At 36.2% G+C, this 27,480-nt stretch overlaps 1 protein-coding gene across 9 annotated transcripts in view; it reads left to right on the forward strand.

Annotated features, from left to right (window-relative positions):
* LARP4 (La ribonucleoprotein 4) overlaps positions 1-27,480 on the forward strand; it is a 119,465-nt gene that overhangs the window by 81,509 nt on the left and 10,476 nt on the right. For 4 of the 9 annotated variants that reach the window (XM_037514720.2, XM_054696608.1, XM_037514721.2 and 1 more), the window contains 11 exons: positions 2,060-2,207; positions 2,818-2,970; positions 5,305-5,380; positions 8,650-8,786; positions 10,231-10,334; positions 15,093-15,203; positions 16,035-16,088; positions 21,237-21,449; positions 21,919-22,022; positions 22,945-23,007; positions 25,905-26,117. In XM_037514720.2, coding sequence (XP_037370617.1) covers positions 2,060-2,207; positions 2,818-2,970; positions 5,305-5,380; positions 8,650-8,786; positions 10,231-10,334; positions 15,093-15,203; positions 16,035-16,088; positions 21,237-21,449; positions 21,919-22,022; positions 22,945-23,007; positions 25,905-26,117 — 1,376 coding nt within the window. Of the gene's footprint in view, positions 1-2,059; positions 2,208-2,817; positions 2,971-5,304; positions 5,381-8,649; positions 8,787-10,230; positions 10,335-15,092; positions 15,204-16,034; positions 16,089-21,236; positions 21,450-21,918; positions 22,023-22,944; positions 23,008-25,904; positions 26,122-27,480 lie in introns of those variants that run through there. The other 5 variants (XM_037514722.2, XM_037514719.2, XM_054696609.1 and 2 more) reach the window with 4 other exon arrangements.

Below are 27,480 nucleotides of genomic sequence, written 5' to 3' on the forward strand. Positions count from 1 at the left end.
TTGAATTCCATGCCTTTTGGAACCACTTGCTGGCTGGTACATCTTCCTTCCAGAAGAGGGCCTTTGGCTGAGAAGGCAGTTAAAGGTGACTTTCTGGACAGGGAACAAACTTTTTTTTTTTTTTTTTAAAGATTTATTTATTTTATGCGTACAAGAACTGTAGTGCAGGCCAGTGGTGTGGGGGTGAGAGGATTCACCAGAGACAGAGTAGGGAGCAGAACAGGCAGATGGACTGAAATACACTGCTGAGGGGAGCAGTGGGTGAGTCAGGAGAGGCCTGCCTGGCAATGTGGATTGCTCCCTGGCTGGGGATCGAACTCATGCTGCAGTGGCTGCGGGTAGCTTCATAGTGCTGCGTCTTAACCCCTTGTGCCACCAGGGAGGCCCCAGAACAAACTTTATGAAGGATCATTAATGTACTTGAAAAGGACCAAATCCCTTCGTTTGAATGAGATGAGAAAAGTGTATTCATGCATCCTTCTTTCTTTCTCTCCACTTTTTAATAATCTTCCCCACCACAATGATCATTTCTTCTTTGTATTTGTCTGTAATTAGATTTTATATGCACCAGATCACTTTAGATCTCACAATGTTAACTAGTTACGTTGTGGACATTAAGAACATGAACTTTCAAGACAAATGAAAAAATGCACTATAAGGCAGATTTCTGTTTCTGACTTGGAAAAAAAAATTTCTAGTGAAAGAATCATTCAGTCTCCAAGTTCTCTGTCACTGTTTAGGTGACAGTAGAAATTACATACTTTATAATCTGGATAGTTGCTCTAGATAAACTAAAAGATCTGCTCTAGATTCACAAACATATGCTAATGTCAAATATTTCTTTTTTTTTTTTTTTTTTTAAAGATTTATTTATTTATTATTTATACAAGCACTGGGTACAGTCAGAAGCACGGGAGGGTGAGAGAATTCACCAGAGCCAGAGTGGGGAGCAGAGCAGGCAGAAGGACCGAAGTACACTGCTGAGGGGAGCAGCGGGCGGCAAGAGAGGTGTGCGCGCCATGTGGGACCCTCCTCCGGTGGCCGGGGAGCAGCCGGGGATCGAACGGGCGCTGCAGAGGCTGCGGGCAGCTTCACAACCCAGCGCTCAACCGCTGTGCCCCTGGGGAGGCCCTAATGTCAAATATTTCAATAGTCTGAGTAAATTTTATGACATTTGCAAGTAGCTTGGGGCAAAGTAGTATTTCTATATTAATATTTTAATACTATTTACTAAGAAATAGTATTTCTTTATTAATATTTTATAGAGAATGTTTTTTGTATAGTCAACCAAATTTTGTATCTCTACATATTTCCAGTCCATCTACTCGAAAAGCTTTCTATTTTTAAGTTGAACTAAATACTTTTTTTTTTTAAGATTTATTTTTATTTATTTATACAAGCCTTGGGTACAGTCAGAAGCGCAGGAGGGTGAGAGAACTCACCAGAGCCAGAGCGGGGAGCAGAGCAGGCAGAAGGTCCAAAGTACACTGCTGAGGGGAGCAGCGGGCGGCAGGAGAGGTCTGCGCGCCTTGCGGGACCCTTGCAGCTTCGCAGCCCAGTGCTCAACCACTGCGCCACTGGGGAGGCCTGAACTAAATGCTTTTTATTGGGCCTCCCCGGTGGCGCAGAGGTTGAACGCTGGGTTGCGAAGCTGCCCACGGCCTCTGCAGCGCCGGTTCGATCCCCGGCTGCTCCCGGCCACTGGAGGAGGGTCCCACATGGCACGCAGACCTCTCCTGCCGCCCGCTGCTCCCCTCAGCAGTGTACTTCGGTCCTTCTGCCTGCTCTGCTCCGCGCTCTGGCTCTGGTGAATTCCCTCGTCCTCCCTCTCTTCTGACTGTACCCAGTGCATGTATAAACAAAACAAACAAACAAACAAATAAATAAATAAAAACATGCCTCTATTTAAAAAAAAATTAAAAAAAAGAAAAAAAATACTTTTTATTGGCTATTATTTGATGTTAGAGTTTTCCTCATATACAAGTAATGGGAAAATCTTATCTAAATTTATAATTTTAGTGTGCTGTTTTCTAATACTTCTAATCCTTTGATTGTTTAGCAGGTAACATCTAAAGGAACTGGTTTAAACCCTAATGCCAAAGTATGGCAGGAAATTCCTTCAGGAAATGCCGATGCCACTCCAGTAACTCATGGAACTGAAAGCTCTTGGCATGAAACAGCAGCCACATCGGGGTCTCATCCTGAGGGTAAGTGCTAAATATTTCTTCAGGACAGTATGTTTTGGTTAAAATATTGCCAAACCAGTTTATAGAATTTTGGATGCAGTTGATTAAATATATTTATAAATGTTTAACTTTTGTTTAGTATATAACTTTTTTATATCCAATATAAGTGAATTATTACCAATTTCAAATAGCTGTCTCTTTGGGTCCATTATTTAACTCAATTATGTTAGGGTATTTGTAAATTAGTTTTGATATGCCATCATTAGCAGTGCTATTTATTCACTGACCTTTGGCAAATGACTAAACTTCTCCATGTTTATTTCCTTCAACTGCAATTATAAGTAATGGCAACTATAATGTTTTGGCATAGGATTTTTCTCAGAATTAAGTAAAGTATATGGAGCATTCTTATACTTAGGTAGTGCTATGAAATTTTAAGTTGTTAATCATTTAGGTTATCCATAATAGTCCACCTTCTCTCCCTTGAGAAGGTAGCTCTTAAAACCATGTGCACATTTCCCCAACTGGTAGATTCCTTGAAATGTTGTTAAAGAAGACATAGTGTCCAGAGTACCGAAAAATAGGATTTAAAGAATACCTGTTTACTTTCAGTATGTTTTCTTTAATACAGGTAATACAGAGCTTTCAGATGATATGTGTAAGGAATATGAAGTAATGTATTCATCTTGTGAAACTACAAGAAATTCTTCAGGCATTGAAGAATCAACTGATGGATTGATTTTAGGGCCAGAAGATCTGAATTACCAAATATATGATGTTTCTGGTAAACTTTTTTGATTTTATTGATAAAATGAGAATTCACTACTCTAGTTTTTTTCCTCCTACAGTCTTTGTGGTGTTCCAATGAACCTGTGCCATTGATCAGTCTGTGTATTCTAATTTGAAAAGAAGCTTATATTAATGAAATGTTAATGATTGTTACAAATACTATTTTTAAATGACCAAACATGAAAATCACAATTTATTTTTTTTTTTTTAAAGATTTTTTTTTTTTTTTTTTTAATAGAGGCATGTTTTTCTTTATTTGTTTGCTTGTTTGTTTGTTTTGTTTATACATGCACTGGGTACAGTCAGAAGCGCGGAAGGGTGAGAGAATTCACCAGAGCCAGAGCGGGGAGCAGAGCAGGCAGAAGGACCGAAGTACACTGCTGAGGGGAGCAGCGGGCGGCAGGAGAGGTCTGCGCACCATGTGGGACCCTCCTCCGGTGGCCGGGGAGCAGCCGGGGATTGAACCGGCGCCGCAGAGGCCGCGGGCAGCCTCGCAACCCAGCGCTCCACCACTGCGCCACCGGGGAGGCCCGAAAATCACAATTTAAAAGAAAAGTTTTCTTTAAAGATTGTATTAATGAAAGATTTGAAATTAAAACTAAAAGAAAAAAAATAGTCAAAATAGTGAGAAGAGACGTAAATTTTAATTTTTTGAACAGTCCAAATTTCAGTTTATTAGATGGGATCAATACAAGTGCTATTAATGTTCTTGTCATTTTTGGCAGTGTGAAATATATTTATAAATATGAGCTTGCAGGAATTAATCTTGAGAAAAGGCATATAGTTCAACTTGTGAAATATATTTTTTTCACATTCATTTAATGAGCATGAATTAATAGTCGCTTGCATTAAAACTGGACAAAATTTAAAAGAAGTTGAAAGTGGATCATAGGCCCTGACTGTCTAACTTAATTTTTCTAATTTCTAAAGGGTCTCATTTGGGAAATAAATGTTACAGGGAATAGACCTTTCTTTTGAAGCTTAATTCTTTGACTTAAGTGAATATATATATATATATATTTTTATATATATATATATATATATATAAACCTTTACCCTTTGTTTCCTCATACATTATGAATATTTAATTAGATTTCTAAAACCTGTCAGCTTTTAAGTTGATTATTGAAGTGGAATGGGTGGTATTTTCATACAATTTAAGGGAGTAGGTTCTACTCCTACTGTAGTTATAATATACCTAACTGCTGGTTATTTTGACAAAGTTGGTTTAAGTGATGTGGTACAGTCTGTTACTTTAACAAGTTACTATAATGACATTGAAAAATTAAAAAGAAGTTACTGCTTATTTAGCATTTGGGTTGATGAATTTTGTCAGAGAAGGATTGACATATACATAGACGGAGAATGCTTCTTATATTCATTTTTAATGATTTATGTTTAATATAACTTTGAATCTTTAGTAGTAAGACATGATAGTGGTAAACTCACATGCCCACAATATACTTATCTTTATATACATCCTATTGTCTATGTATTTAAAAGAAATAGCCTACTTAATCGGTAGGGGCTTTTAAGAAGGGGATAAGTTGATCTGAGCCTTTAGATGTTTGAGTGCTTTAAATGTATTTAGGAAGATACAGTATTCTAAAAGCAAGAAATGAAAAGAAAAACGTATTATGAGACATATAAGGAGTATAACTGACTATTGTTTAAGATTCATTTTATTTATCTACGCATACAAGAGCTAGGGTATAGGCCAGAGGTGCAGGGAGTGAGAGGACTCACCAGGAACAGAGTGGGGAGCAGAACAGGCAGAACTACTGAAATACACTGCTGAGGAGAGCAGCAGGCAAGAAAGGAGAGGTGTGGGCCAGCTCTCTGGCTGGGGATTGAACTCGTGCTTCAGTGGCTACAGACAGCTACACAGTGCTGTGACTTAACCCTTTGCACCACCAGGGAGGCCCAGGACTTTAGATTTACTACCAATAATACAGATACGGATATGTTTATGTTTGTCACTTCATTTACCTAGTTTCAGTCCTCAAATTTAGATCATTATTTTTGTTTTTAGAGTTTTTATTAAATAAGTAATTACCACATTTAAGTATCACTTTAGTATTTTAAGACAGTGTTTTGGTATTAATGGTACTTGGTAATTATTCGATAAAACAGTTTTTAAACTAACATGAAATCTACGAATAGATAGGTTGAAAGAAATTAAAGTATCTGGGTCTAAAAGTAATACAATTTGTGATGAATTTTAATTGGTAGATATTTAGTGGCTTAATTCTGAGTACAGCAAATCTGTAAAGTTCATTACCTGTGATAACTTGGTACTAACTTTATCTCTCTTGTTTTCTACCATCAGGAGAGAACAATTCAGCAATTTCTACAGAAGAACTAAAAGAATGTCTGAAGAAACAATTAGAATTCTGTTTCTCAAGGTATACTATCATATTTTATTGATACTTCTCCTTTTTTGAATTGTTTGGTTAGTAGATATAAAGTACCCATGAAAAAGAGTAGAAAATGGTGATTTGAGTCCCTTTCAGTGATGTACTTAGGTGGCTTCCTTTAATAAATGTCTTAATTAGATAGAAAGATGTAGTTTTCAATTAGATGGACAAAGGGATTGCTTCTCAGAAAAGGAAATTTCTATTGGGTAGTTTTCCTATGAAAATATTCGGGTTTAGGGTTCTTAAAAAGGTGATTATTTATATTTTTAGTAGTTGGGTCTTTTATCCTTTGATCATAGAATTGTCTCTAGTAATATAGTCAGTTGGAAGGGCAGAGAATTTATATTAGTGTTTCCTACTAAATAAGGAAATCTGTCAGGCAAATATTTGAAGATGTCTTATTTACGGATGAGAATTATGTGGGTATATTTGCAACTTAGATGTCATAAAATTTCAGTATTAGAACTGCGCCTTCTAGAATAAACAAGTTTTTATATGCATGAACTGTAATGTCTTTTTTTTTTTTTTTAAATATCTGGTGAGAAATAGGACCAGTGAACCAATATTTCAAGCTAAAGACCTGGATTTTTATCAGACTTCTTTATCCATAATATGGTCTTTTTTTTTTTTTTTAAGATTTATTTATTTATTTATTTATACAAGCACTGGGTACAGTCAGAAGCGCAGGAGGGTGAGAGAATTCACCAGAGCCAGAGCGGGGAGCAGAGCAGGCAGAAGGACCGAAGTACACTGCTAAGGGGAGCAGCGGGCGGCAGGAGAGGTTTGCGCGCCATGCGGGACCCTCCTCCGATGGCTGGGGAGCAGCCTGGGATCGAACTGGCGATGCAGAGGCTCGGGCAGCTTCACAACCCAGCGCTCAACCGCTGCACCACCGGGGAGGCCCCATAATATGGTCTTGATTCAGGTTGAATTGATCACAAATAGCTTCCATTTCATCTTCTCCCCTTTTTTGCCTTTATAGTCTAGTACAGACCCTAGGATAAAAGCTAGAGACTCTTGGCTTTCTTTTCTCTGGTCAGTTGTTCCTATGATAAATTCATTTTTTAATATGTTTCTAATAGTTACTTTTTGATCTTTGTTTGCTATACTGTGTATGTACTTACTGAGATTTTTCTCTTCATTTTCTGTCATAATTTCCTGCCTTTTGCATCTTAAAAATTGTGACTATATGTTGGACATTACATATGAAAGAAGTGTGGAAGTTACAAGTGACATAATTTTTCCCTCCACAACATTTGAGTTTACTTCTGTTTGGGAGGAGCAGATTGATTGCTTTAATCTGGGCAGGAATTGAGCTGTGTTCATGTTGCTAAGCAGCCCACCTTTGATTTATCTGTTTTCCTTAGTCATGGCCCTCTCAGGCTTTTAATTTAGGATTTGGCATTTTTCTGCTACCTCAGTCTTGAGGCACCTATGGAGATTTAGTTCTGTTCTTAAAAAGTTTGCAGTTAGTTCTTCAGCCATGCATAGCTTCAGGATCTGGTAAATATCTTTTTGGGTATATGAGATTGTTTTGTGCTTGATGGCAAAGTTACAATTTCCTTTGGGACTTTAATCACCAAACCTCAGAGAGTTTACCTTTTTAACTGTCTTCTAGTCTCCAGTCTTCCTTCTTAGAACTCAGAAAACCTCATATGGGAGAAAATAAGCTATGTGTTAGGGGTCATTTAGTTTTCTCTTTATAATGACAGTTTTGTGAAATTGCCTAAACCTGTGCTGGTTTCCCTCTTTGCCAGGATCTGTAGATGCCCTCAGGAAAAAAGGATCATCTTTCTGGAATTTCATTTTGTCCTTGTAACTTCCACAATGCTCCTTTATCTTCAAAAACATTTTAGGTTACAGAGGGAACTCTGATTTATCACCTCCTACCAAGAACTATAATAATATTTTAAGCCAGCTGGGCAATTGACATTTGTAGCTCAGCCGTAATTCCATTGCTATATCTTAATTATTAGTCATGAACAGTCAAATCCTAGATATTGTATCCATTACATGCTTCTGAAAGGTACGGTTTTTTAAGGGTTTGACACACACCTTTATAAGTTTAGCCCTGCTGAAAGTCAGAGTTGACTTAGGCTATAACTTCATAGTTGTGCAAAGGTTATGTATGATTTACAGTTATCATGAAGTTCTTAAGTAATATCTGTTGATTAGGATAATAGATATATGTTCTCATTTTCTGCTAAAGTGAGCTTAATCTTTGCTGGTATCTTCTCTTTATTTTTTTGTTAAGATTGATTTATTTATATATACAAGAACTGGGGAATAGGCCAGAGTTGCAGGGCCCGGGGTGGGTCGGGGGGAGTGCGGGATGCGGGGTGAGGTGAGAGAATTCACCATAGACATAGTGGGGAACTGAACAGGCAGACTGACTGAAATACACCGCTGAGGGGAGCAGCGGGTGAGACAGGAGAGGTCTGCTGCGCCATGTGGGTAGCTCCCTGGCTGGCTGGGGATCGAACTCCTGCTGCGTAACCCCTTGCATGGACAGGGAGGCCCTTTTCTATTTTCTTTCCCCCCAAAAAATAACCACCATCTTTTGACATTTGTAACCTTAAAAAAGTAATTACTGTTCTGTTTTGGTATAATGGAAGGCCTTTAAGCCTTCTTTGTGCCAGACTGTAGGCCTTTGCAACACATATTTGAACAATAAAAATCCTTCACAGATTCTGGGTGGGAGATGCAAAACAAATGTTGTAGGACAGTAACTTAGATGTGTGTTAGGTGGTAAATGCTACAGAAAAAACTAGAACAGTAGCAGCAAGGGAAGGGAAATCAGCAGTTTGGGTTTCAGTTTTAAATAGGGTGGTTATTGAGAAGCTGACTTTTAAGCATAGACTTCTAGTTATTTTTGACAGATTGCTTCAAAGATTTGATTTTTCTGATATGTGTATTCTAACTTCAGTAATAAAATGTTTTAACATTAGAACTGTATATGTAGTATTTTTTATTTTAAAATTCAATATAAATCCTTTCTCTATATCACTGATTTCATAAAATCCATTGTTCAAAGCTGTTGGGCCATATATGTCTGCGGATGCACAAACTTTCCTGAAATTGTTGAGGTCTTTTGTATGCTGTATAGTACATATTTTCACAGTTCACTGTGTTATTTATGATCACATAATCTTGTTTTCCTAACCTTAGTGACAGAGTGAATATCACCTCTTTTTTTGGTGCTTTTATTAAAGAATTTTTGGTTTTATAGGATGGTTGCTTTTGTGTATTTCTTTCAGAGAAAATTTATCGAAGGATCTCTATTTGATATCGCAAATGGACAGTGATCAGTTCATCCCAATTTGGACAGTTGCCAACATGGAAGAAATTAAAAAACTGACAACAGACCCGGATCTAATTCTTGAAGTGTTAAGATGTATGTAAATGATACCTTTTAGCTTTTTTTTAATTGAAAAATTATTCAAAAAATGTTAAATTTAATTAAAAAGAAATACCGCAGAGGGATTTGTTTTTCATTCCCTCTGCTTTGCTGTTCTGTTCCAATATATTTTCACCAACTGGCATATAGCTTCTATATCAGTTTTATACTTTGTTTACCTTAATGCCTACTTTCTCAAGTATAAGCAATGAAATCACAATTTTTTGATCACTAGATAGTGTATGTGTCATTATCACACCTTCTAAAGCTATTTATTTCAAATTTTAGTACCTAAGTGAAAAGTATCTTTACATCACAGCCCAATACACACACCACTATCCACATATAACTAAAATGTCACTTATGCAGATTAATACTAAATGCAATGAACTCATTTTCTTTAACCAATCAAGAAGTTGTAAACCCAGAGTTTGACAAATTCTACTCTAACGTTAAAGAAATTGTATTTTAGGTTGAGGTTCTGTGGTGTTTGTATCTTTTGTCAGTATTTCTTAGTAACCTTTTCTTGGTGGTTTTATTAAGTATTTAACTGCATAAATACAAATCTTTATTCTTATATGAAATGTGTTATTGAAAATGTTTAAAAGTTAAGTATAGCAAGTCCAGTAATAGAATTTTATGGGAGTAGAGGATTTCTGTTTTCAGAGACCAAAAACATTTATGAAATCTCTGATCAGTTTGTGCAGTAATAGCATTTATTAAAAGGAGAACCCAGTCACTGCCAAGAGGCAGGCAGAATGCCCACCTCTAAGGCCTACTTCTAAGGCTACATGCAAGTGTTCACCTGTAACTGCTTCGTTTATTCTATTTACATATTCAGGGAGATGTGGTATATTATCACTCTAGAAAGAATAGAAATAGTTTTGGCTATATGGTACTTACTAACTTTATTCAATATTTCCTCAAAATGAACATCTAAAATGTGGCTTCTAGGTTTTTGTGGTGTGTAAGAGTAAGTATGTTAAAATCAATGAAAGATTATAATCACTTATATAATTCTTGGTTTAAGTACAACTTAGACTTTAATTTTAAGGTTTTTTTTTCACATATCAGAGCTCATTATCCCCAGCATAGTTTTGTCTAATGCAAGTACAGTGATTTTTGTTATATCTTGAAATAAAGAACTCGGTAATTGCATACAGGAAAATTGCCTTAGTAAATAATGTGTTATATGCTCCCTGCAGACTACTTTTCAACTGTGAAACAATGCCCAGTCACGAGATAGGTACTCTGAATATTTGTTCAAAGAATATTTTACAATGTTATTTGTATATTAATCTCATTTTATTGTAGCTGTAATCTTTGATTCTACAACTTAATTTCTGTTGATTGATTTAGTTGGAAATGAATAATTTTTTTAAATGGCATTATTAATATCTCTACTTGTCACTTCTGAATGAAACCCTTCTTATAATTTCAGCCTCTCCTATGGTACAAGTTGATGAGAAGGGCGAGAAAGTGAGACCAAGTCATAAACGTTGTATTGTTATTCTTAGAGAGATTCCTGAAACAACACCAATAGAGGTAAATTGTTAAGCATTATTGAAGCTCAATGTTCTTTAACTTTCTAAACTGGAGGAAGTAAACGACAAAGCGTAAGTCATATTAATTACTATGAATTGCATAAATGTTAGTTTGTAAATTCTGAAATACTAGACAAATGGGTGGAAAAAAATACAATTCTTTGTTCTTAAAAGGTTAGACTGAAAATTGAGTGATAATTTTCAATTTATTGATCTGACTGAATGGCAGTTAAAGTATAAGTAGGTTCTTTTGGGAATTTGAGGATTCAGTTGGAAGAATGAACTTGGGAAATAAAAAAGAAAAATTTGAATAAGGATTAATGAGTGAAGACTAACCCTTCTGGTTAGCAAAATATTAAGCAAAGTGGCAGTCATAATATGTTATAGAACGGGCGCAAGAATTAATAATATTTGAATCACAATGTAATCCAAAAATAGACATTTTGGTAATTATTTATAATATTTAACAATTAGGTTCTACGTAGGATTGTTACTTAAAGTGAAAGGTTTTATTATTACTGTTTTTACAGATAAAGTAACTGAGCCTTAGAAAAGTTAAATAACTTTTTCAGATGGCCTGTTAAATGACAGTTTGAATTTGAACTTGATCTCTAATTCTCAAGCCCCTGTTTCTTAACCATTACACCAGAGTGTCACACTTTAGTTACCGTATTAAGGCTTATTAATTAGAGATGAGGATAATTAATAAGTAACATACTTGACAATTTGATTAGCCACTTAAAAAAAGAATGTTTAGACCCTTGCCACCTAAGAAATTACATGACCGGAGTCATTAAGTATTAAATTTCTAAGGTGAAGATTCCCTAATCTTAGAAACTGTGAGAGAAATTAAAAAGAAACTGTCATTAGACCTTTGATTTAAAACTATGCACTGTATGTCAAAATACAAATTAAATAGAAGGTTGCAGAATGGACAGAGTATTTACAACATAAGGTTAATGTGTATAGTATATTAGCCTGAACTGTGGAACCAGTCTGCCTGGCTTTCTGTTCCATCTTTTTTTTTTTTTTTTATAAAGGCATGTTTTTATTTATTTATTTATTTTATTTGTTTATACATGCACTGGGTACAGTCAGAAGCGCAGGAGGGTGAGAGAATTCACCAGAGCCAGAGTGGGGAGCAGAGCAGGCAGAAGAACTGAAGTACACTGCTGAGGGGAGCAGCGGGTGGCAGGAGAGGTCTGCGCACCATGTGGGATCCTCCTCCGGTGGCCGGGGAGCAGCCGGGGATCGAACCGGCGCCGCAGAGGCCGCGGGCAGCTTCGCAACCCAGCGCTCAACCGCTGCGCCACCGGGGAGGCCCCCATCTTTTTTTTTTTAAAGATTTATTTTTTATTTATACAATAGCTGGGGTACAGGCCAGAGGCACGGAAGGGTAAGAGGATTCACCAGAGATGGAATGGAGAGCAGAACAGGCAGAAGGAACGGAGCACACTGCTGAGGGGAGCAGTGGGCAAGACAGGAGAGGTCTGCCATGCCATGTGGGTTTCTCCCTGGCTGGCCGGGAATCAGACCCGTCCTGCAGAGGCTGCAGACAGCTTCATAGCGCTGTGCTCAACCCGCTGCGCCACTGGGGAATTTGCTAATTATGCCCTTAAATAAGTTATTTAACCTCTTCAGTTTTCTCATTTGTTATTTGGGATAACTAATAAATAACTCAGACTTGTGAAAATTAGGTGACTTAGTATATAAAGAGCTTAGAGCAGTACCTGGCATATAAAACACTCTAGGGTTAGCAATTATTAACATTTCAAAAGTTATTGTAGTGCATATTCTGAACATACAGCTTATCCACATGAAAAATAGTAATTAAAAGGAACAAGGCAGCAATTTATACTGTTCATTGAAAAAAGTAAAGGAAGTGCAGATGACCAAAATAACCAGAGAATGTCTACCTACTTAATAATCACTAAAATTAAAATGAGGGGTTACTTTTTTTAAAAAAAGGTTTTACTTATTTATGCATACAAGAGCTCGGGTGCAGGCCAGAGGGGTGGGGTGTGTGTGTGAGAGATTTCACCAGAGACAGAATGGGGAGCAGAACAGGCAGATTGAAATACGCTGCTGAAGGGAGGAGCAGGTGAGACAGGAGAGGTCTGTTGTGCCATGTGCATTGGCTCCTTGGCTGGGGATCGGACTGTTGCTGCAGTGGCTGCAGATAGCTCCATAGTGCTGAGACTTAATCCCTTGCACCACCAGGGAGGTCCCTGAGGGATTGCTTCTAAGGTTCCTGAAAGATGGAATAAATTTATAATACTTTAGAGTCCGGTCACACTAGCTCGAGAGTTCAGGTTCACATACTATACACATTAATCTTATGTTGCAAATACTCTGCCTATTCTGCAACCTTCTGTTTAATTTGTATTTTGACATATAGTGCATACTTTCAAATCAAAGGTCTAATGTCAGTTTTCTAATTCCTCCCACAGTTTCTAAGTTTAGGGAATCTTCACTCTGGAAATTTAATACTGAATGACTCAGGTCATGAAATTTCTTAGGTGGCAAGGGTCTAAAAGTTATTATACTTGGGAAAGTGAGTCTATGAACATACCTCTTCCTGTGGAATGACAAATGCTGAAAATAGGCATTTTGTTCAAGTAAATTCATTCATTATGTGCTTAGGAATAATTAGAAATATTTAGAGAATATGCATGGATTTTTGAAGGTGTGGAAATCAACAGGTAGTGCCTTAACTGTTCCATAAATAGTTCTTCATGAATGTAATTCTGGATTTGAATAAAAATTTTATTAACCGGACTTGTGATATTTTATCACTTTCACAAATGACATAAAATCCAGCTGGTTGCCCACTTATTATTTCAAGCAGCATTTGACAGAAATTTCATAGCAAATAGAGACAATCTCTCTCATCTCTTTTAATTGCATATATTAAAATTTTGAGGGAGTAAGACTGTGGGTTAGATTTCACTGTTGCCATGCTGACTGTCCTATCAGGTTCATGATCTTCTTTTTATAAATTGATACCTTTTGGGGCCTCCCCGGTGGGGCAGCGGTTGAGCGCTGGGTTGCGAAGCTGCCCGTGGCCTCTGCAGCGCAGGTTCGATCCCCGGCTGCTCCCCAGCCATCGGAGGAGGGTCCCACATGGCGTGCAGACCTCTCCTGCCACCCACTGCTCCCCTCAGCAGTGTACTTTGGTCCTTCTGCCTGCTCTGCTCCCCCCTCTGGCTCTGGTGAATTCTCTTACCTTCCCGCGCTTCTGACTGTACCCAGTGCTTGTATAAAATAAAATAAAAAAATAAATCTTTAAAAAAAAAAAAAGAATGCTTATTATTAAATAAATAAATAAATTGATACCTTTTGATATTTTCTGGGACAGTGTTTTTGGGAATTATTGGTTACTATCCTTGAACTCAAATAGATGTTAGACAAAATGGAGTTTGGAGGTATGAAAATCTGGGTTTGAGTGCTGCTTTGTGACCTTGTGGGTAGGTTAAACACTCGGAACCACCTCAGATGTAAAATAGAGATGGTAAAATATTCAGCACAGTATTATTTTCAGGAGTAAATCACAGTGTCTCAGTAGATGTTGCTTTTTCTCTTTTTATAAACTCATTTCAAGCTATTAACTATTACACAGTTCTGAGTTTGGTTAATTACCTTTCTCTAAATCTATATATTTGTTAGAGTTTTAGTTTTCAGTTTTATCAGTTATGGAAGAGAAAAGGTATCTACAGAGTTTATGTCTATCACTAATAATAAACATCTGGATTGAGTGAAAATACTTAGCGCCTAGAAAATGGAGGACAGGACCTCCCTGGTGGCTTAGGGATTAAGTCTCAGCCCTGTCACCACTACAACCTGAATTTGATCCCACCCCACCCCACCGGAGCCAGGAAACTAACCCATATATGGCACAGCAGACCTCTCCTGTCTTGTCCACTGCTCCTTTTAACAGTGTATTTCAGTGAATCCGCCTGTTCTGCTCCCCACTGTCTCTGGTGAATCCTCTTCCCCCCTACACCTCTGGCCTATGTCCCAGTTCTTCTATGCAAAAATAAATCTGGAGGGGGGGAAGGAAAATGGAGGGCATGCTTCATTTTGGGAGTGGGGGGTAATCAGAGGACTATAGAGGTTTTACTATAAGGAAATTTTAAATTTTCACCAGGTGTGAAATGCTTCAGTTTTACTAATTATAAAATAAGATTGCATCATAGACAATTTGCACAATAACTATGCATGTTTTTTTTTTTTAAACATACTTTTTACATTATCGTTCATTCTCCTTTTAGGTGTAATCCACATAAAATTACCACCACCGAGACACCCGTGAACTGTCACAATAGTCTCTTGTGCTCTTCCCATGTTTTGGTCCCTCTTCCTCTCCTCAACTGAATGTCTCTCATTTATAGTTTGCCTGCTATTTTTGTCTTTTTTTCTGTTCCTTTGTTTTCCCTATGTTCCTCCTCTAAGTGAAACTATCCTGCATTTTTCTCTTCTCCTTCTGACTTATTTCACTGAGCATAATCCCTTCCAGCCCATCCATGTTGCTGTGAATGACATGAATTCATCTTTTTTGATTGTTGAGTAGTATTCCATTGTGGATATGCATGTTCTTTTTTCAGAACATAATCTGTTCTCAATGGAAAAATGGGGAGAGGGCATAACTAGTTAACAAGTAAAGAAATAGAAAGTACCAAAATCTGTACAAAGGGAAAAAAATGTCCACTTTTTTAATACTTTCTTTTAAGCATTAACTCAAGTTTTTCTTTTTTTTCAGGAAGTAAAAGCTTTGTTCAAAAATGAAAACTGTCCCAAGGTGATAAGTTGTGAGTTTGCACACAATAGTAACTGGTATATCACTTTCCAAACAGATACAGATGCACAACAGGTGAGAAGGAAATTTTTCTTCTGCTTCAAGTACTAATGGTGAAAGGGGTAGTGGTATATTTTAATTGAGAAAATATGTGCTCATACAATAATAACTATACTGTTCAGCACCTTGGTCACCTGTTTTTTTTTGTTTGTTTGTTTTGTTTTTCTTTGGCTTATTACTGAATTTCCTTTTTGATCATCTTCCTAAAGCTTTTTTTTTTCTCTTATTACCATGTCCTACTTAAAGATAAGTAAAATTCCTTTGGAACAAAAATATATCTAATGGGAACTTTTTAAAACTGATTTTTTTTATTTATCATCTTAGAAGTCTGTATCTCTTTTAAATTGATATGTTGTGATATTTTGCATCTGTTTTGAATTTTTTGCATTTTATCTACAATGATATGGTAGCTAATTTACAATAAATGCAAACTATAGCTGAGATCTTAAATTTTACTTTTCACTCCCTATCATCTCCATAATGTAATCACCCCAATACCTTATGTTTAAAAATAGTTGTAATACTAAACTCTTTTAATAGAATAAAGATGCCTTTAGGGCCTCCCTGGTGGCGCAGCATGAGTTTGATCCCCGGCTGGCCAGGGAGCAACCCACATGGCGCTGCAAACCTCTCCTGACTCGCCCGATGCCCCCCTCAGCAGTGTACTTTGGTCAATCTGCCTGTTCTGTTCCCCACTCTGTCTCTTGTGAATCCTCTCACCCCCTGCATCTCTGGCTTGTACCACAGCCTTTGCATAAATAAATAAATTGTTTTAAAAAAATAAATAAAGATGCCTTTAATGAATTTTTGAATACTAATGAAAGTTTCTTTCTGCTTTGCGAACAGGCTTTTAAATACTTACGAGAAGAAGTTAAAACATTTCAGGGCAAGCCAATCATGGTAAGGAACATTCGTTATGGAGATGTCAGCATGAAACAGTTTTTGTTGTTAATATGAGAATTTTAAAAACACAATATTTTATAAAACAATGATTTTAAAGGATTTTTTGGTTCACAGGATGTGCTACTTGAACAAATCAGTTATTGATAGAAAATGAAAATATTTTTTATACAGTAGTTCTTTCTAAAGGCATTACTTCAAATGGCATGAGGTTCTAGAGAGATGATAATTGACAAAATATAAGAGAAGTACAGATCTCATTTTGAGAAGTGCGAATACTTTTTTAGTAACAAAGATGGAAAACATTTTAGTACCTTCAAATTCATCTTAATTAACTACATCACCACTTTTTAACATTCAGCCATTAGAGAACCTAGAAATTGTTGACATTTGAGCGCTGTTTTTGTATGTCTGATATATTCTCAGATACAAAGTCTTCCCTTATAACTTCTAATCATTATCGCCATTTTTTAGGCTTGAACAGTTGAAGTAGCCTTTTTAACTGTTAGGCCTTCAACTTTTCCCCTTATAGTCCTTGCCCCTCATTACCATCAAAGGTACCATATAAAATACAGTCCAAAGCATGCACTTATTTTGACATGCTCATTCCTTTTGTAATATAATAATTTATAAGTGCAAATGATTCTTGCTATGTACTTACTGTTTTAGTTCTAAGCTCTTACTGTGTATCTGTTCTAAGCACTTTGCATATATTAACTCAGAGTTCATCCATGTAGTGTGTTGAAGAATTTCCTTCCTGTTCAAGTCTGAATAATATTCTGTTGTGTATATGTATATCTATGTTTGTATTACATATATAAATTGTGTGTGTGTCTATTAATAGACACTTAGGTTGCTTCCACATTTTAGCTGTTATAAATAATGTTGCTGTGAACATTAGAGTACAAAATCTTCAGTATTCTATTTTCAATTATTTTCACTGTGACAAAGATGGATTTATTCCAGGTATGAACGCAATTATGTGGCAATACTAGAAAATCTATAATTCATCATTAATAGGTCAAAGGAATTGTTAGGGGGAAAAGGATGTCCTAAAGCTAATTCCATACAGGCTTTGTGGACTCCACCCCCCCACTCCAGACCAAAGCCAAAAGATACTGGGAACTCCAAATCCCATCACCACCAAAGGGAAGGTTGCTGGAACGTGAGGGTGGGGTTAAGCAGCCAGGTTTGGTAAAACCAGATATGTGGGCTTTGGAGGAGATCCCCCATTTTGGCTCTCCGCCAGCTCGCAGTATTGGCCAGCTCGAGAGTGCCTTTGGGTTTCCAGGTCGGTGGATTGGGTAGGACACATTAAAGACTTTATTTCCCTATTTTCTCCCTGAGTTGTACATTTCCTTAATTCCCTTTCCCTTGTAAATAAACCTTTTATTAACCTTTTGTGTGTGCCTGTAGTGGAGTATTAATAAGTCCCTTTTAAGCACATGGGTGAGGACCCACAGCCAGGCAACCCGTTTTATATTGGGGTTGCTCCGTAACAGCCTGGCCTTAGTAGGCTATTTTTTTTTAAACTCTTTTCAATTTTGGGGAGTATATACCCAGAAGTGACCATATGGCTATTCTATTTTTAATATTTTGAGGAACTTCCATACTGTTTTTTACAGCCACCGCACCATTTCACATTCCCATCAGCATTGTACAGTTCCTTCAAATTCATCACATCCTTGCCAATACATACTTTTTTCTGTTTTTGATGGTAATTGTCTTACTGGTTATGAGGTGATGGTATCTCATTGTTTTGATTTGCATTTCTCTAATGAATAGTGATACGGAGCATCTTTTCTTGTGTTTATTGATAATTAGTCTATGCATATTTTATGCATGTTGGTAACTAGATCTAGAGTCTTACTCAGAATTGGATTTGATTTGGAGATAGCAAAGAGAGAAAACTAAAACATAATTATATGTCTGTTTCTTTTATGCTAACTGCTACTGATGATTGACTAGATTTGTTAATTTACTAAGGGTTGCAAAGTGGTGCTTTTTCAGTGTTTTTTCCTCCACTTATTAGTTGAAACTTTTTTTTTTTAAGATATATTTATTTATGCATACAAGAGCTGGGGTGCAGGCCAGAGATACAGGGGGTGAGAGAATTCACCAGAGACAGACTGGGGAGCAGAACAGGCAGATTCACTGAAATACACTGCTGAGGGGAGCAGCAGGCGAGACAGGAGAGGTGTGCTGTGCCATGTGGCCACCTCCCTGGCTGGGGATTAAACTAGTGCCGCAATGGCTAGCTTCGTAGTGTTGCTTCTTAACCCCTTGCGCCACCAGGGAGGCCCTAGTTGAAACATTTCTCTGAAATATAGCTTACATATGAAATGCATATACATGCTTGGTTCCAATTTTTAAACTAGTTTTTGAAAATAATGCGTTGGCTCCCTAAACCTTCAGAAATTATGCTTTAGATGGGTATTTTTTGTTTTTGAGTATTTAAGCTTATTTATTGTGTTTATTGTCCCTATAAATGAACTATAACCTTTTTGAGTTGACTCATGAGTCATTTTGTCACAACCCTAGTACTTTTCAATGGTTTCCTTGCCATCTACTACAAGCACATGTTCCAGGCTCTTGTGCATTTTGTGTCAGAGACCTGGGGTCAGCCAGGTCTCCCCAGTTCCCATATTATTTTGTTATTTTGATGGGGAATTTTAATTTTTCAGTCCACTGGCTAGGTAACCAGAAGTGCTGTGGCTACTGGTTTGGTGGTGGTTTCCAAATTTTTTGGACAATGCTGTGAAACTTGTTTGGTTTTTAAGATAAACTGTGAGATTATAATGGTGCTTCCAAGGTATTCTGGCTTCTTGTTTTTTACTTCTTCAGTTCCTTTCTCCCATGTGAAATTCTTATCTCAGTGACCATAATATAATTACTGATTTACTGTATCCCATAGTCATACACAAAAGTATCATAACAATACAAATAGCAATATAATACTGGAAACAAGTTAATTATTTTTGCCATGCTTCCAGAGAAATATAACAATTGATTATATTATGGTTCAGTCATTTATATTATGGTTCAATGATTATATTATGGTTCAGTCATTTGTTACTATATTACTATTGGATAAACATCAAGGTTTATTTTGTTTTTAACTTTCACAGACTGACTTTTTTTTTAAATATGTGCATGGTTTAAAAGTAAAATATTTAGGGTTTCCCTGGTGGCTCAGGGGTTAAAATCTTAGCACTATCAAGCTATCACCAGCCACTGAGGCATGAATTTGATCCCTGGCCCCAGGGGCTAACCCACATAAGGCTAACCCACCTAAGGCACAGCAGACCTCTCCTCTCTCACCCATTGCTGTCTCACCGGTTGATCCCCTTAGCAGTGTATTCAGTGAATCCTCCTGTTCTGCTCCCCCACTCTGTCTCTGGTGAATCCTCCCACACACACCCGCCCGCGCCACCCTCCCCTGCCCCCCACATCTCTAGCCTGGACCCCAGTTCTTATATGCATAGATAAAATAAATCTTTTTAAAAAAGTAAAATATCTAAAACACATTAAATCATACGTGGATATAGTATATACCAGTATATCTTTATTTCCTTATTGACTTAGCTATAATAGTAACATACTGTGCATACTTTAGTCCTTTGGCATACTGACTTATTTTCCTCTTAAGTAATAGTATATGTTCTGGAAATCACTGTTGTATTCGAATAATTACTTATTTTTACATCCCCATGATACTCAATTGTGTGGCTGTATCATAGTGTATTCAACCTTTAATTGACTGTTGGGTTGTTTCCTGAGAAAGAGAGAGAAAGAGAGGGATAGTGTGAGAGAGTGTATCAGAGTTTTTTTCCCCTTTCCTGTTACAGTAGTTTCAGTTGATAATCATGTGCGTCCTGGTTTTGGTCAGTGTATATTTGGGAAAGATTCCTAGAAGTGGAATTGATGAGAATATAGTAAATGCATGTGATTTGGGGGAGATTTTCTTTTACCTTTGCCAGTTCTATGAGATGTTAATTCAGCTTTTTTTTTTTTTTGAGGCATGTATTTATTTATTTATTTGTTTGTTCGTTCGTTCGTTTTGTTTATACATGCACTGGGTACAGTCAGAAGCGCGGGAGGGTGAGAGAATTCACCAGAGCCAGAGCGGGGAGCAGAGCAGGCAGAAGGACCGAAGTACACTGCTGAGGGGAGCAGCGGGCGGCAGGAGAGGTCTGCGCGCCATGTGGGACCCTCCTCCGGTGGCCGGGGAGCAGCCGGGATCGAACCGGCGCCGCAGAGGTCACCGGCAGCTTTGCAACCCAGCGCTCAACCGCTGCGCCACCGGGGAGGCCCTGTTAATTCAGTTTTAATTGCATTTTTCTTAGATCTTTTCACATGATTAAGAACTTTTTTTCTGTAGCTCTGTTCTTGTTTCTAGCACATTTTCATTCCAGATTGTTGAGCTTTTTTCTCTCTTTTTAGGATATGTGTAATGGGAATATTAGCCCCCTTGTTTGTGATAAGTTGCAGTCAGTTTTGCTGTCCTGATTTTTGTGCATTTTTCTTATTCATTGTGGTTTTTGTCATGCATTTTTTCTAATTAAAGCTATCAGTCATTTTATTATTATTTTTTTGAAGCATAATGTCCACTTTCTGTTTTTCACAGAGGACAGTTTTTCAGACCTTAAGAATTTGTTCTTTTAACACAGGCTTTTGCAGAGGTGGGGCAACCCCTTGCAGCTTTAAATTGGGGTTGGGAATGTCCCTGTCCTTCCTGATTCCAGAGAACTAATCCTGACTACCTTGCTGTGAATGGCACAACTCCACACAGTAATGTATTTGCACTGCTTGGGAAGCATACAGATGTTGAAGATACTTGTTCTGTAAACATCCCCGATGATGGTCCTTCATTATGTTTTGGATGATAAAAACCTTAATGACCCTGCCCTTGGCACTCAGGGGGCACAGTTGGTGCAGCAAGTAGGCTGCACATGGCCATCGCCCTTTTTGGCATGACCTTTGTTCCTTCTTTTCTTGGTTATCTTGAAAGTGGCACCCTTCAATTTCTTTTGCTCTACAATAGACAGAAATGACTTATTCATGTAAAATATGTTAAAATGTAAATTATTATTTGTGAGAATATACACCTAGTCCTTTGTTATTATAATGTGTTCCTCTTGCTTCTAGGCAAGGATAAAAGCCATCAATACGTTTTTTGCTAAGAACGGTTATCGTTTAATGGATTCTAGTATATATAGTCAACCCATTCAAACTCAAGCACAGTATGCTTCACCAGTCTTCATGCAGCCTGTGTATAATCCTCACCAACAGTACTCTGTGTATAGTATTGTGCCTCAGGCGTGGTCTCCAAATCCTGCACCTTACTTCGAAACACCACTGGTAAGTGAGAGCCTCACACATGATAAAATTTTTCACTCAATTTGAAATTTGAAGAGATCATCTGAGATAGTTCTTTTTTGTTTGTTTTGTTTTGTGTAGATGTTGGTTACTTTCTGACTTTAAGTAATGATCTGCTTTAAATATATGCATATGGGTAGGGGTTGAACTATTAGCGGCTATAATTTTATTCTTCAGATTTTGCTGAATAATATTTTCAGGCCTAGGATCCTTGAATGATTTAAAATACTTTTAATTTTATGAATTTTTATTAAGTAATAAATGAATTGGTGATTATTTTGTAACTGGAGTGATCCTTGAAGTTGGGGAAGTATTGTAAAAGTGAGTTTAAATGGTATTTTTGGCTTGTGAAAGAATTTGATGTTAGGTCACTGTATCCTAAGTTATACTCTTTGCAGTAGATTTTGCCTTTATCATTAATTGTGGTTTTGACTTTTAAATTTTCTTCTAGGCTCCCTTTCCCAATGGTAGTTTTGTGAATGGCTTTAATTCACCAGGATCTTATAAAGCAAATGCTGCTGCTGTGAATATGGGTAGACCATTCCCAAAAAATCGGTAAGATAAAAATCATAGTTAGAGTTTATTGAAAACAATTTCTATTTTTTTTTAGAGTTACTGTGTTAATAGCAGTGCTTATTTGCAGGCTTAGTAGAAAGGGTCTTCTACCAAAAATATATAAATGATTTAATCTAGAATTCATAAGTACACTTTGACCCTATAATTGATAATGGTTATAAAAAGGATTTGGAATTGAGGTTGCATGCAATAATACTGATTTTTTTTTTAAGTAGTATTTTTTGTGGTAGCAATTTATGATAAAAACTTGGTCTCTGAATGCCATTTAGTATGTTAAATAGGTAACATTTTGGAGAAAGTTTTTTATGATATATGTGTTATTAACTGGTTTGAATAATAATGCTGTGACTGAGTTATTTAGGATTTTCAAGAATTTACTTTTGAAATGATGTATATGAACTATGGAGTACAACAGACATTAGCTAACATTGGAGTACTTAGTTTCTTAAGCTCTTTTTGAAGGACTTTGCATGTTTTCTCACAATAATTTTCATAATCTTATAAGATAGCTAGTTATTATGTCTACTTAAAGATTTGGAAATTTAGACATAACAAGGTAAATATCATATTTTTGAGCAAGTAACAAAATTTGAGCCCAGGCGGTTCAATACCAAAGTCTACATTTAAAACACAATGTTTTATGTAAATTTTTGAGAACCCTGGAAGCTGTTTGCTGTCATATGAAAGAGAGATACACATCTTAAGTGTTATTCTTCATATAATTGTCAACTGATGACCTCAATAATTTGGTATTTATTACGGGTTTTGAGAGACTTTGAGTAACCAAAGAAAAAGGGTTCGTACACTAGTTTTTGGTTTATTTAATAGTTTCACATTTATCATTTATTCATGCCTATTTTGTGAGCCTCCTGGTTTCTTGTTTTTAATTACTTCTTTTCAGTGATTTTCTCTTGCCAGATCTCATTCTCCCAGTTGATTCTTTTTGGCAAGGAGACCACATGGGGTATGTTTTTCCAAGATGACTTCTAGGAACTTGGTTCTTGTTTGTCCTGAATATCCTGTATGTTTAGTCCTGAAACATATCTTCCTGGAGAAAGAAGCCTCATGGCATTAAAAAGTATTTTTCTTAGTAGATTTTAGAAGCATTCATATATACACCCTTTAATGGTCACAATTTTTTGTATTTGCTTTAACTGAATTAATTTAAGGCATTTAAAGGTCGCTTTTAAGTGTTAGAAAATTTTATTACAGCTACATATTTTTGCTACTTTATAAAATTGTAATGAGATCTCTTCAGTGTAAGAATGAAGGAATTTTTATAAACAAGATTATCTGTCCTCTTAGAGATGACTCGTGGTTTGATAATATAATACAAATAGTAATTAAAGGCAAAATTGACATATAGGTGGGACATGTAGGTAGAAGAGTACAGTGCATCTTAAGATACATAATACCCATTGACCCCTAACCCGTTTTCCCATTGTTCAAAAAAGATTAATTTCCACAAACACATAGAATCCATGTTGTTTAAATCTGGAAAGAGATTGTTATGTCATTTTAACTCATTTCGCAGATGAGGTAAGTAAAAACTGGACAAGTATCTTGTTAGGCTTACATGGCTAGGTGTTATCAGCAACCTGTTAGAACTTTACCATTAACATATCTGGTAAAGTTTTTTCTTCAGAATAATTCCGATAGAACAAATGAAAGTTTACAACTGAGGAGATAAAGATTTCTATCAATTTCATGTTTATTTGAAGGGTTAAATTTTGCTTTGAACTTTTAAGTGGAGTAGACTTCTGTTAAAAGGTAAACAAAAAGTAATTTTTGACTAATAACTGGAAGTACTGGTGTTTGCAAGTGCTTCACTTAAAGATACACTAAATGTATACAGTCTTCCTTTATGTTCACATGGTTTTGTCTTCTGTGCTTTCTTGATAAATGTGCTGAAACTAGAATAAGAAAGCCCAGAAATGGTAGTCAAATGTTCCTGGTTTATGAGGGTGTGTATTTATCATTTTAAAGATACAGGGCAGGTTTAGTATAATTTTACTTGTTAGTAAGTTAACCAACAAAAGTGGTTCTTAGGTTTTGATTATAGACATAATCCATAAATACTTGCTCTTAAAAATGTAAATATTACAGATGAAACAGCTTTTTGATCACCAGCTAAAATTCTTATTTCCTTCTTGCTTCTAAGAAGTGACAGCTATTAGACATTCATTCAAATTTATCAGTCAAGAACAAAGTAACTTTTAGGGAGCTCATTTACAATTTATTATTTTAATCTTGTGACAGCCCAGTGATGATCATTAGCCCTACTTAGAGAGAATAGGACTAACTTTCAGAAGTCTGGGCATTTTTCTGCTTTTTCATACTTTATCTGTCACTGATTTCCCCTTTCTTTCCAACTTGTATTACTGTTTCTTTCATTATTCTTTATTTCTTTTGCCTGGACTGAGATTGTTAAGTCCCTCTCAGTGAAGGGTGAGATTATGAGATCTGAGGGCTATTTTTAAATCCTAAATTATCTGTTAGGTCTGTTGAAATGCAATGAGAAAATTCAGGTGAATGATAGTTTATGAACAGATTAACCAATATATCTACCTCAGGTCATTTACATATATGATGAATAATTAAAATATTTTGAAAGTAACTTTGTTAGCTGATAGACAGTCATATTGTTATTAAAAATCTATTTTGCAGCAAAAATTATGTGAAAAGTGTGTCATATGAAACTCATCACAACTTTGTAGTCTGATTTTTTATCTTTAAATTTTAATAAAAGTAGCCTAATATTTTATGAGCTGTAAAGAGCAAATTAAAATAGCTAGAGATTATTTTTGAATGGCTGTTTAGTCGCTGGGCTTATAAATTGTTATGAGGTTTTAAATTCTTGTTTGGTGAACCAAGAATTGTGAATAAGTTAATATTACACATTTGTAATTATGTCAACTAAAAAAATGGAGCATTATAAATTATAAATAAGGGGTCAAACTCAAATCTCATACTTGTTTTTGATTTTACTATAAAGGAAAGATCCTCAGTTAGTTGGGCTTATGTTAGATATTTTCACTATTAAATTACATCCTTTCTCTGTCACCCTACCCTAGCTTCATCTGTTTACAAATTGTTAAGAGTTGTTATCCAGGATAAAAGCTGCTTTTTTAGAAGTAATGGTTTCTTTGCTGTCAGATTCAACACCTTTAATTCATGAACTCATACCCATCTTTAAGTTGCAATATATTTCTATTTTCCTAGTTTTTTTGGTCCCACATATGAATCTTTAAACAGCTAATTTCATTTGGTGAAATTAGGAGTCCTTGTGTAAGAAGCTAGAATCTTAATATATGCCACTGTTTCTCAATACTTTTATCCTTGTTACTCCCTAAAAGCCTTTTCAGACCTTTCCCCCCTCTAATTTTCCCTTGTGAAATTTATTACAAGTAATTGTATATCTATACATGTTTATACACACAGACACTTTTACATAGGGTGAATAAGACAGATTTTGTTTCTCCCACCCTCTGGACCAATTTTATGCCCTTTGGATGATGTTGCCTTCATTGAAAATGGGTGGCAGAAACTCAGTTTTAAAGCCTGTCTCATTTAGATATGTCCACACTGCAGCTGGTGTTAAAGGAAGGAAGTAATTTTATCTTGAAGAGCTTTAACTTCCCCCCAAAACTTATCCAACCAACTTTTATTTAATGTGGAAATTCTCTGCCTTTTAAATAATATATCTAGGGTATTAAAGGGATTATATTTTTACAACAGTACATTTTTAAGTACAGCAAAGGGCAATCTTTAACTTGGACTATTAAGAGTTTCTACTGTTAAGAAGAAAGATTTTCAATCTGTTTTAATCTTTTCTTGTTTATGATCTTATATTTCTTATAGTGTGAAGCCTCATTTTAGGTCATCCAGTGGTTCAGAACACTCAACTGAGGGCTCTGTGTCATTGGGGGATGGACCATTAACCAGATCTGGTTCAAGGAACTTCCCAACCGAACGACATAACTCCACAGTAACGGGGCATCAGGAACAAAACTACCTTCCAAAAGAGACCCCAACTTTGCAAATGGAGCAGAATGGGGACTATGGTAGGGGCAGGTAAGGAAATATGGAAATAAGTATGGGAAATTCATGAATCATAATGTCAATAATCGAACATGCTTTTGTTGTTTTAACTTAATGGTGTAAAATTCTGCTAAATAAATGCATCATTCACATTTTATGAGTTTTTCATAATTATTAAGAAATACAGAATACCCATATAGATTATAGGTCCGAATTATAGGTTTATAAAAGCTAACCTGAAATTCTTTATGGTTCACTGAGGAAAGAATAGCTTAGAAAGATGAGCTCCTTCTTTATGGTTTTAATATCTTATAATTTATAAACAATGGGAATGGGGAGTTAATGTATTGCTTACACTGCCTAAACAAAATTTTAAAAACCTGAAGTCTAATGTGCTTCTGGTATAGAGAGAATAGTACTAATAAAATGGGCTTAACTTATATTATTGGGCTGTGGGAAAAGTCACAACGTATTTTTTTTTAAATAATAAATTTTATTTTTATATTCCCCATACAATTGCAACCCCCCATTCTGACCCCAATCCCGCCCCCCACCCCCCAAAAAGTGTCTCTGGTTCATAGTTTTTTGTTGATTCTGATTTTCACTTTCTTATAGTTATTCATTTTCCTGGTCCCTTATTTAAGTTTTCTAGATTCCTGCTATGAGTGAGACCATCCGGTATTTTTCTTTTTCTTTCTGGCTTATTTCGCTGAGCATGATCCCTTCCAGTGCCATCCATGTTGCTGCAAATTGCATGTGTTTATCTTTTTTGAATGCTGAGTAATATTCCATGGTATATATGTACCACATCTTCTTGATCCAGTCATCTATTTTTGGACATTTGGGTTGTTTCCAAAGCTTAGCTATTGTAAATAGTGCTGCTATAAACATAGGGGTGCAGGTGCTCTTTGGAATTGATGTTTCTGTGTCCTATGGGTAAATACCTAGGAGTGGAATTGCTGGATCATATGGAAGCTCTATGTTTAATAGGTCCAGAAATCTCCACACAGCTCTCCATAGTGGTTGGACCAGTTTGCACTCCCACCAACAGTGCAGAAGAGTTCCTTTTTCTCCACAACCTCGCCAACATTTGTTGTTGCTAGTTTTTTAAATATGTGCCATTCTCACTGGTGTAAGATGGTATCTCATGGTAGTTTTGATTTGCATTTCCCTGATTACAACTGATGTTGAACATTTTTTCATATGCCTGTTGGCCATTTGCATTTCCTCTTCAGAGAAGTTTCTTTTTAGCTCTTCTGCCCATTTTTTCACTGGATTATTTTCTTTGTTGTTGTTGAGTCTCATCAGCTCTTTGCAGATTTTTGTGATCAGACCTTTATCATTAGTGTTGTGTGCAAAAATGTTCTCCCAGTTGGTGGGGTTTCTCTTTGTTTTT

This window comes from Talpa occidentalis, unplaced genomic scaffold (genome assembly GCF_014898055.3).
Source record: "Talpa occidentalis isolate TD23 unplaced genomic scaffold, MPIMG_talOcc4v2.1 talOcc4.16, whole genome shotgun sequence".
In the NCBI taxonomy this organism is placed as follows: domain Eukaryota; kingdom Metazoa; phylum Chordata; class Mammalia; order Eulipotyphla; family Talpidae; genus Talpa; species Talpa occidentalis.